We start from the raw sequence: 11,605 nt of genomic DNA, 5'->3' as shown, positions 1-11,605 counted from the left end.
GACAAAGTTGAATATTCGTGGAACAAAAAGAACCTGTGTTGGTAGTACCGAATTTGAGCTAGTTAGCTGTCAAAATGTATGAGACTTTGTAGCTCCTACAGCGCTTCAGCGCATCGCTACACCATCGTCTCATACAATTTTGACAGCTAACTAGCTCAAATTCGGTACTACCTACACATAAAATTTTAGCCTATGTTTTTCTTTTACATGTCGTATATATCTCTCATTCATATATGGTTCAATGTGCCATCTTAAGTAAGAGGGCAAACACATACCAATAAACATTTCGTATTTCATGTTGGGAACACATATTTTTAATTGTGTGCGAATTTTTCTCTCTAGGTACAATTACTCTTAGAGTCTCATGAAATCATAGATGCGCTTCTTTATTATTCTGACGGAAGGCATGTTTTCTTCGTCTGTGTGATTTTTTTCACACTTGACGTTCGACGGTTACACACACGGAATTTTCAAAGCCGACACATTTTCTGTTTCTGTGTTTTGCTTTTGAGTTTTTAATTTCTCCATATAAAAATACATGCAAAATTCACAAAAAAACCAGTAACACACAAAACAGAAAATGTGCAGGTTTTCGAAATTCCGCTTTCGAAATTCCGCGAGTGTAGAGTGTAAAACTTAGAAAATGACGATGATGATTGATTTTTCTGATAAATCCGTCAAACCCAAAGCTGTGATCAATTTCTAACTAAAATTAGGTCGCTTATTTTGCGATTGTGTCTCAATAAAAAAATTAAAGCTGTAAATTTTGGGGAGGTCATACGAATTTGAGTAAACGCATGACTCATGCAAAAAAAATCACCTACAATAGGTCTGTCAAAGTTTTCATATGAAAAACTGGTGTCACCACGTATCTGTATCTGCGTGACCTCCCTAAAGTTTACAGTTTTGGGAAAAACGGCGTTTTGAGTAACCCACAGAGTTATCCCGGGTAAAAAAAAAAGTGGTTGTGAGACGTCTCTTCGAGACAGCTATTTTGTATGGAGGCGAGACGTCTCTTTTTTGACCTTTGAGACTGGATTAGTTCTCATAATTCATCCAAAATTCATCCGAATTCATCTGAAACTGTTGAGAAGTCTTGTTTTAAATGTCTTTCGGAGATGTTTGAGACTGGATGAGTAGTCTCTTTTCAAACTTTTACGAGACTTTATGAGAATGTCAGAGTGGTCTCATTTTGTATATTCTTCGAGAATGTTTGAGACTGAACGAGAATACTTTTTGTTGGACTTCAAGAGACTGGTGAGAAGTCTCATTTCGACCTGATTATACATTGTGAGACTGAAGGAGTGGTCTCATTTCGGCTTTTCGAGACGCTGTGAGACTGAAGGAGTGGTCTCATTTCGGCTTTTCGAGACGGTGTGAGACTGTAGGAGTGGTCTCATTTCGTCTTTTCGAGACGCTGTGAGACTGAAGGAGTGGTCTCATTTCGTCTTTTCGAGACGCTGTGAGACTGAAGGAGTGGTCTCATTTCGGCTTTTCGAGACGCTGTGAGACTGAAGGAGTGGTCTCATTTTGACTTTTTGAGACGATGTGAGACTGAAGGAGTGGTCTCATTAAGGATTTGTTAGACGTTATGAGAATGGATGAGTGGTCTCATTATGGATTTGTTAGACGTTATGAGAATGGATGAGTGGTCTCATTTTGATAAGAAGAAATAGGATAAAAAAGACTGTTTGAGTTTTTCCGATACCCTGTGAGACTTCTCATTTTTGAGTTTTTCCGAGACCCTTTGAGACTTCTCATTTTTGAGTTTTTCCGAGACCCTATGAGACTTCTCATTTTTGAGTTTTTCCGAGACCCTTTGAGACTTCTAACCTTTGAGTTTTTCCGAGACCCTTTGAGACTTTTTATTCTTGAGTTTTTCCGAGACCCTTTGAGACTTCTCATTTTTGAGTTTTTCCGAGACCCTTTGAGACTCCTCATTTTTGAGTTTTTCCGATACCGTTTGAGACTACTCATATTTCATTGCTTTGGCCATGCTGTTAGACTATTTTCTTCTTTCGATATTATTTATCGGACGATTTGTTTATGTGAATATCTGTACTTCTATGTTGAGTTCATAGATGGCCACTGCCCTTTACTTTTCTTATAATTCGCTAGATCAAATTGACTGAAATTATGTAGAATCGTTAGTAATATTTTTTTTTACCTTTTTGTAATGTTTTTTCCGGTCACCCATCCAAGTACTAACCGCGACGAATGATGCTTAACTTTCAATCTGGACGGCCATCGACGTTACTCATGTTGCTAAATCAGATATATGTATTTGTGGATCTAATTTTGAACCGTTGTTGCAATTTCCGAGACCAGATGAGTAGTCTCATTTCTAAAGTTTTTTCTACTTTTGAGACCCGTTGAATGGTCTCATTTGAAGAAAATATTTCCTTTGATTTGTGAGACCCGTTGAGTGGTCTCATTTGAAGAAAATATTTTCTTCGCTTTGTGAGACCCGTTGAGTGGTCTCATTTGAAGAAAATATTTTATTCCATTTTTGAGAACGGAAAAGTGGTCTCATTTCGAAAAAAAAAAATTTCTTCCAATTTTGAGAACGGAAAAGTGTTCTCATTTCGAGAAAATATTTTCTTCCAATTTTGAGAACGGAAAAGTGTTCTCATTTCGAGAAAATATTTTCTTCCAATTTTGAGAACGGAAAAGTGGTCTCATTTCGAGAAAATATTTAATTCCATTTTTGAGAACGGAAAAGTGGTCTCATTTCGAGAAAATATTTTCTTCCAATTTTGAGAACGGAAAAGTGGTCTCATTTCGAGAAAATATTTTATTCCATTTTTGAGAACGGAAAAGTGGTCTCATTTCGAGAAAATATTTTACTCCAATTTTGAGAACGGAAAAGAGTTCTCATTTCGAGAAAATATTTTATTGGAATTTTGAGAACGGAAAAGTGGTCTCATTTCGAGAAAATATTTTCTTCCAATTTTGAGAACGGAAAAGTGGTCTCATTTCGAGAAAATAGTTTATTCGAATTTTGAGAACGGAAAAGTGGTCTCATTTCGAGAAAATATTTTATTCGAATTTTGAGAACGGAAAAGTGGTCTCATTTCGAGAAAATATTTTCTTCCAATTTTGAGAACGGAAAAGTGGTCTCATTTCGAGAAAATATTTTCTTCCAATTTTGAGAACGGAAAAGTGGTCTCATTTCGAGAAAATATTTTCTTCCAATTTTGAGAACGGAAAAGTGGTCTCATTTCGAGAATAAAATATTTTCTCGAAATGAGACCACTTTTCTGTTCTCAAAATTCGAATAAAATATTTTCTCGAAATGAGACCACTTTTCCGTTCTCAAAATTCGAATAAAATATTTTCTCGAAATGAGACCACTTTTCTGTTCTCAAAATTCGAATAAAATATTTTCTCGAAATGAGACCACTTTTCCGTTCTCAAAATTCGAATAAAATATTTTCTCGAAATGAGACCACTTTTCCGTTCTCAAAATTCGAATAAAATATTTTCTCGAAATGAGACCACTTTTCCGTTCTCAAAATTCGAATAAAATATTTTCTCGAAATGAGACCACTTTTCCGTTCTCAAAATTCGAATAAAATATTTTCTCGAAATGAGACCACTTTTCCGTTCTCAAAATTCGAATAAAATATTTTCTCGAAATGAGACCACTTTTCCGTTCTCAAAATTCGAATAAAATATTTTCTCGAAATGAGACCACTTTTCCGTTCTCAAAATTCGAATAAAATATTTTCTCGAAATGAGACCACTTTTCTGTTCTCAAAATTCGAATAAAATATTTTCTCGAAATGAGACCACTTTTCCGTTCTCAAAATTCGAATAAAATATTTTCTCGAAATGAGACCACTTTTCCGTTCTCAAAATTCGAATAAAATATTTTCTCGAAATGAGACCACTTTTCCGTTCTCAAAATTCGAATAAAATATTTTCTCGAAATGAGACCACTTTTCCGTTCTCAAAATTCGAATAAAATATTTTCTCGAAATGAGACCACTTTTCCGTTCTCAAAATTCAAATAAAATATTTTCTCAAAATGAGAACACTTTTCTGTTCTCAAAATTCCCATAAAATATTTTCTCGAAATGAGAACACTTTTCTGTTCTCAAAATTCGAATAAAATATTTTCTCGAAATGAGACCACTTTTCCGTTCTCAAAATTCGAATAAAATATTTTCTCGAAATGAGACCACTTTTCCGTTCTCAAAATTCGAATAAAATATTTTCTCGAAATGAGACCACTTTTCCGTTCTCAAAATTCGAATAAAATATTTTCTCGAAATGAGACCACTTTTCCGTTCTCAAAATTCAAATAAAATATTTTCTCAAAATGAGAACACTTTTCTGTTCTCAAAATTCGAATAAAATATTTTCTCGAAATGAGACCACTTTTCCGTTCTCAAAATTCGAATAAAATATTTTCTCGAAATGAGACATCTTTTCCGTTCTCAAAATTAGAAGAAAATATTTTCTCGAAATGAGACCACTTTTCCGTTCTCAAAATTCGAATAAAATATTTTCTCGAAATGAGACCACTTTTCCGTTCTCAAAATTTGAATAATTTTTTTTTTAAATGAGACTACTCGTTCAGTCTCGGAAAGTATTAAATCCGAGACCACTCGGACAGTCTCATCGCGTCTAACAAATGAAAGTCTAAAAAGACTACTCATTCATCCTCAAACATTCTCGAGAAGTAGTCGAAACGAGACCACTCGGTCAGTCTCGGAAAGTGTAAGGAAAAATTATTCGAAAAGAGACCACTTGTCCAGTCTCGGAAAGTATTAAATCCGAGACCACTCGGACAGTCTCATCACGCCTAACAAATAAAAGTCAAAAAAGACTACTCATTCATCCTCAAACATTCTCGAAAAGTAGTCGAAACGAGACCACTCAGCTTCTCTCGTTCATTCTTGTTCATTTACATAAAATAAATTAAAATTGAGACTTCTCGTAAACTGAAAAAGTCAATGAGACCGAAATGAGACCCTTGAGACTACGTATTTTTAGGTCTCACTGAGACTGAAATTTTTACCCGGGATAAAGTGTTTAGTGTTCATGGTGAGCGAATACCAGTTAAATTTACCTGATCTCTGGGTCATCTGTCAAAAATTCATGAATGAATACAAATCATTGAGAATAAGTCCAGTTCGTATAGACTGTGATGATGTGAAAGACAGAAATATAATTCAGACCACTTATTTTAACTTGTCTTGCTGGATCTGTCAAAATAATATGTGGAAAAATGCAATGTTAAGTTCCACAGGGCAAGTTATAGACTGTTATGATCAGAGCGAGAAAACCGAAAACTAGTTATAATAACTTGCGTTGGGGTACTTGCCAAAATATTTGCTTCTCTTTCAACGTGGTACGTTGCGAGCGAGAGGACAGAAGACCAGTTTATTTTAACTTGCCTTGGGGTACTTGTCAAGATATCTCCTTCTCTTTCATCATAACACTCTATAATTAACTGGTCTTCGAACTTCTTGCTCTGATCTTGACAGTCCATGTTCTCATTTTGACGTGTGACGCACAGATTATCTAAAAAAGAAAACCGGTCAGAGATCGCTTTCCGTGAAACTCTATCCAGTGTTAACGTAGAGAGAAAATTAATTAAATTTAACTAGCCTCGAGATCAATGTCAAATCGAAAGATAGAATTTCCTTAGTATGAATTTGGTCCTATGTTCAAACTTTGGGGATGATCATAGCGATAAGTCCGAAGACTACTTAAATATAACTTCCCTTTCGGGACTTGTCATTGCATTTTTGCATATCGAGACTGTTATGATGAGAAAAATGTTTAATGGCGATGACGAGCATACCAAGGATGCCAAGACAAGTTAAAATTGGTCGTCGGTATTTTCGCTCTAATCATCAACAAACTATGGAGTAACAAACTGCTATAATATGAGACCTTGGAATAACCGAACAAAAACAATGTTTCATGTAGAGAGATAAATATACAAGAGGTAGCTGTTACTAATGACACACACCAACATACGTAAACGTTTTCAACGGTGGGTAAAAAAATGTTATGTCAAACCAACCCGCATCCACTTTTTGTTTATACCCACTGTAGGGTTGCTAGATGAAATTCTATCATTAACATCATTAAGTATAGTTTCCACTTAAAAAGAGCACTCCGTTTAGCCTCCGTTTACATGACAGTTGTAAAATAGAACAAAGGAACTGTCACGTAAACGGAGTAAAAAATTGAAATAAATTTAATTTCCACTCCGTTTGCGTGACAGTTCTTTTGTTCTATTTTACAACTGTCATGTAGACGGAGGCTAAACGGAGTACTCTTTTTAAGTGGAAACTATACTTTAATCTATGCACCTTTGACACAAATAATTAAGAAACACATCGGGTACATCGAAATCACCAAAACAAATGACATAACCTAAAGATGATGAAAAACATATTGTAAAAACTGTCATGTTCTGACAGACGTTATAGACTTACCAATTAAATGTAATTATTTTTCTACTTCCTCGCAAATGTATTTATAATCCACAAGCAATATATTAATTAGGCGTGGAAGATACCATCCAGTGCAATGTTCTAAAAGTGCCTTATCGTTATTTTCATTTCGAAACGATTTTTTAAGCTACCCACACCCACCAAAATAATGAACAAATTACAAGTGATACGAAAGTGCAATTTGACCAAGAAGCGAAATTTTATCGTCGGATTTGTGATTGGTTTAACGTTGACCATTGTCTTGCCCGAAGATGAACTGTTCAATGTCGAACAGTGTCCGGAAACGGTGTCCCAGAACCCGGAGTACATGGACAATTTCCAGCCGCAACTGAATCTAAACAACAAACCGATGGCCGCAAAAAAAGCGGTCAAAAACATTGTCCGGCCCAGATACTATTCATCCGAATTGGGCATCCGGGAAAAGCTGTTCGTCGGCGTATTGACATCACAATCGAATATCAATACGCTGGCAACGGCTTTCAATAAAACCGTCGCCCATTTGGTCGACAAAATCAAGTTCTTCATCAATGCTGACAACGTTCGGTCCAATTTCAAATTGAAGAATATTGTCGGCTTTACGGACACGCGAGAGAATCTGAGGCCGTTCCATGTGTTGAAATACGCAGCCGACAATTATCTCAACGATTTTGACTATTTTCTGCTGGTCAACGACAATGTCTATTTGGATGCGAGACGTCTGCTCGACCAATTGAGACACTTGAGCATTAGCTTCGATGTTTACATGGGCAATAAGATGAACGACAGCCAGTACTGTGACCTGAACAGTGGAATTGTGTTGAGTAGCAGTGCCATCAAAAAAATTCGCGGCAATTTGGATTGGTGTGTGAGAAACGCACGGTCGAGCGATCACAGCACGAACATTGGTGCTTGCGTGGAATACTCAACCAAAATACCCGGCTGCTACCAGTCGTTTCAAGTATTGTTCGGTTTTATATGCAGTGCATGCATAATACCGTGCGATCTAATGCAATGTGTGTACGTTTCAGGGAATCGACTACCGAAGCACCAAAATCAACACGTACAACATTTACCATGACTTGGTTATGCTATCGTTAGATCCAGCCTTCAATAATGGTTTCGTTTTTCATCCGGTCAATACTGCCAACGGCATTCTCACCCTTCACACATACTTCTCCAGGGTATGCTAGCCGAACCGAAAAGAACATGCTTGCAACGGAGGAAGCTTACACTAACCCGATGTCCATTACAGCTAAATTTGGAATCGATAAAATCGTCCAGCATCAAACTGAAGCAGCAACTGCACAACATTTCAAACGGTTCCATATCAAACGACATATTGGAAGTGAAATGGCCGGAAGGCGTTCCCGAATCCGACAAACCCGAAACCCGCCATGACATCGTCGTATGGCAATTGATGAATGCAACGCACCAATTCATGCCCGACCATGAACACAACACAAAGCCACTGTCAGCGCTCGAAGCCAAGGACCTGTTGAATATTTTGAACCACACGTTGCTGTTCGCAAAGAAACAGCACAGCGACTTGAATTTCGTGCGGACGCATTCGATTTATCGACGATTCGATGCTGTGCGTGGTATGACGTATCAGTTGCATCTGAACTTCATGTCCGAACACGGACGTGCCGTGTTGAAGAGGTAATTGAATGAGTCTGACTGTTGAAATGGATGTGTTCAAGATGGATGTGAAGACTATGGGGCGTCTCGCCACCACTTCATCTCGTGAATGTTGTGCTTCATCGGCCATTTATTTCTGAAAATGTAGCTGACAAAAATGATTGGTGTACGCTGTGTGACGCTCGTTTCTGACGTTCTTATCATTCTTGCTTGCAAGTTCGCTTTGAAACGTTAGTTTCTTCTAACATTCCCTTTACAGTTTTGAAATAGTGAAACCATTGGGCCGCGTAGAAATAATCCCATCACCCTATGTGACTGAAAGCACAAGAGTTGCGCTGTTGGTGCCGGTATTCGAACACCAAATTTCCGATGCCATAAACTTTGTCAATCGATACGAGAAGATGTGCATGGAAAGTCAGGACAATACATTCCTGATGCTAGTAAGTCGTATACCGTTATTGGTTGACGTTAATGTTCACTGATCCCCATCCATCCAGATATTCCTGTACAACATCGATTCCCCCAACAAGGGCGATCAGGACCTGTACGCACAATTGAAAAAACTGGCACTCGAACTGTCCGATAAGTATCACAATATCGGTTCGCGTATTGCGTGGTTGTCGATACGCTTGCCGCAAGCATTTCAACCGATTGGCATCAATGCTACCATGTTGACGAGTACCTATGCTCAAAATGAAATTCTGAGCTTGGCGGTGACTGATCTGGTGAGTAAATTATAGTAAAAGACCAGGTCATTGGGGGACCTAATCTGCCTAAAAGTCAATCAAACTATGATACCGTCGTATCAGTAAAGCCATTATTGCATGATAGGGCGTATCGAATTTTTAGAATTTTAAGGGCCGCGATAGCCTGTGTGCGGAAAACGTAGATCATTGAAAACTAATTCCAGGCATATGGTTGATGGATCCGAAGGTGCCCGGGAAGAAGTCCCCCCGGACGACTTTAACTTTCAAATGGTCATAACTCGGAAAGTTGAGAGTATTTCTGAAAACAATGTTCTAGCAGGATGTAGAGCGTTAAAAACTCTACAAAACTGCCAAAGAAACCGATGGTCCAAAAGGTGTGTCTGTCGAGGTTTTCTAACATCGAAAGTTCGACATTTACGTTTTTGACTTTTATTTCCTGAGAGACAAATTATTAACTTTAGCTTTTGGCATGAGGTTGTAGAGGAGGTCGAGTACTACCAGTACACTAGGCATTGTCCCGGTCGGCGATCCATCCGAAACCACTTTTTCAACATTAATAAATGAACTTTTTAAGTTTACCCACGTCGCCCACGAAGCCAGTGCAGACACTGTAACCGGTGTTGCTGAGTCGAGGTAACCTTGGCCAGTAAGTGCACATAATATTCCATAACAGTAGCTGAACTCTTTTACAAAATATTTGGGATCTCGATGTAGCACATTATATTGACACGGTATACCACGAAGTTCAACCTTTTGTAAAAATATCGAAAAATGTGTATTTGCAACGAAATCGACTTCTTACTACTGTTCGTGGGTCAAATAACTAATTAAAACGATTATTTGTTGTTTTTCTCACAAATTTCACTTTCTCAGATTTTGTAGTACAAAATGTGCTACACCGAATTCTTAAATATTTTGTAGAAGAGTTCAGCTACTGTTATGGAATATTATGTGCACTTACTGGCCAAGGTTACCTCGACTCAGCAACACCGGTTACAGTGTCTGCACTGGCTTCGTGGGCGATGTGGGTACACTTAAAAAGTCCATTCAAAAATGTTGAAAAAGTGGTTTCGGATGGATCGCCGACTGGGACAATGCCTAGTGTACTGGTAGTACTCGACCTCCTCTACAACCTCATGCCAAAAGCTAAAGTTAATAATTTGTCTCTCAGGAAATAAAAGTCAAAAACCAAAATGTCGAACTTTCGATGTTAGAAAACCTCGACAGACACACCTTTTGGACCATCGGTTTCTTTGGCAGTTTTGTAGAGTTTTTAACGCTCTACATCCTGCTAGAACATTGTTTTCAAAAATACTCTTAACTTTCCGAGTTATGACCATTTGAAAGTTAAAGTTGTCCGGGGGGACTTCTTCCCGGGCACCTTCGGATCCATCAACCATATGCCTGGACTTAGTTTTCAATGATCTACGTTTTCCGCACACAGGCTATCGCGACCCTTAAAATTCTCAAAATTCGATACGCCCTATTGCATGACCCTTTTGAAAATTCGTCGACATTTCTGTAATACACAATAGAACGCCACACCTTTTACGCGCGATAGGGTGCAAAAAATGTTCCACTTTTTTTGAGAATTTCGAATTTTCCATCCAGGCATTGCGAAAAATTGGTCTGGAGAGTTTGGTGATGATCGGTTCCGTGTCGATGACATTCAAAGCCGATTTTCTCAATCGAGTTCGCATGAACACGGTACAGGGCTTTCAGATCTTCAGTCCGATTGGCTTCATGATGTATCCGTGTGACGTCACTAAACTATGCAAAGAATGTGATTCATGCGATGTGAGCCAAGCGTCCGGTTATTTTGACAAATTTAACGTCGATGTGCTGGCTTTCTACAGTGGCGATTATGTTGAAGGTTTGTTCCACTCACACAAAGAAATTAATTTAAAATTCCGTTCACCTCTAACAACGCACATTTCTTTCCTTCAGCTCGAAAATATCTCGAATCTCAAGTGCCTATTGTACGAACGGACAACGATATTGAGTTGCTAGTGAATCGACGCGACAAATCTGTGAAAAATATTCTCGACATGTTTCTTAAGGCAAAAATGTCGCTGCATGTGCTACGAGCGATCGAACCGAATCTCAGATTCGGAGCGGCTGTAAAGGAGCTGATAGCCAAAACCAAAGAGGCACCAATTTGTCCGTACTGGAACGAGGATGGTGCCGACCAGTGTGTGCACATCTTTTCACGTAAACAAATTGGTGACGTTTTGATTAAGTATTTAGTGGATAAACGGTGACGATAAGCGGGGTTCTGCTTGGGTATCGATAAGATTTTATTCGTTTTGAATTTAGGTTTTTGTTTTTAGCACAAGAGAGACTATATTTTTAGATTGACAGGAGATAAAGCCCCAGCCATAGATGTACACACAAAATGTTAAAACATTTTTTAATTTTAAGGGAAAACGTATCGCGATTTTAAATTAGAATACACATACAGAGACACACATACATGCGTACTGCGTACAGCCTATTTTTATGAAATAAAAATTTTATTTTACTCCCTTTACAACTGCGCTTTGTCTTACCACTTTGGCCCGTAATGGCCGACCTATAAGAGGGATTCTTTTGAAAAACGTTTCGGACACATTTTCCAGTGAGATTTTTTGATGTGCCTAGAAAGGTATTGGTTCCTAGAAGCCAAAACCACTTTCAAATATAGTCCTCGCCGCTTGTGTAGCTAGTGGGATGTGTTGGTAAACATGCACCTTTCTTATTGGACATATAGGGTTTTATATGGCTTCAAATTCGTGCACACTCAGGTAAGAGCACTTGAAAAAAGTC

The 11,605-nt window shown here is 38.1% G+C and overlaps 1 protein-coding gene across 1 annotated transcript; it reads left to right on the top strand.

Annotated features, from left to right (window-relative positions):
- The first annotated feature begins 6,361 nt into the window (after positions 1-6,361).
- On the top strand, positions 6,362-11,330 carry LOC119067031 (chondroitin sulfate glucuronyltransferase). The gene is made up of 7 exons (XM_037169767.1): positions 6,362-7,413; positions 7,484-7,636; positions 7,708-8,114; positions 8,353-8,533; positions 8,591-8,818; positions 10,412-10,673; positions 10,748-11,330. Exons 1-7 carry the CDS (start codon positions 6,625-6,627, stop codon positions 11,059-11,061), a joined length of 2,334 nt encoding a protein of 777 aa, XP_037025662.1. The 5' UTR covers positions 6,362-6,624; the 3' UTR covers positions 11,062-11,330.
- Positions 11,331-11,605: the final 275 nt, after the last annotated feature.

This window comes from Bradysia coprophila (assembly GCF_014529535.1).
Source record: "Bradysia coprophila strain Holo2 chromosome X unlocalized genomic scaffold, BU_Bcop_v1 contig_117, whole genome shotgun sequence".
NCBI classification, from domain to species: domain Eukaryota; kingdom Metazoa; phylum Arthropoda; class Insecta; order Diptera; family Sciaridae; genus Bradysia; species Bradysia coprophila.
This window is presented reverse-complemented; position numbering and strand designations above follow the sequence as displayed.

Coding starts and splice junctions, on each gene's coding strand:
- LOC119067031 (XM_037169767.1), top strand. CDS start 6,625: ATGAACAAATTACAAGTGATACGAAAGTGCAATTTGACCAAGAAGCGA. Junction 8,115..8,352: donor GGACGTGCCGTGTTGAAGAG/GTAATTGAATGA, acceptor TTCCCTTTACAG/TTTTGAAATAGTGAAACCAT. Junction 8,819..10,411: donor GCTTGGCGGTGACTGATCTG/GTGAGTAAATTA, acceptor TTTTCCATCCAG/GCATTGCGAAAAATTGGTCT.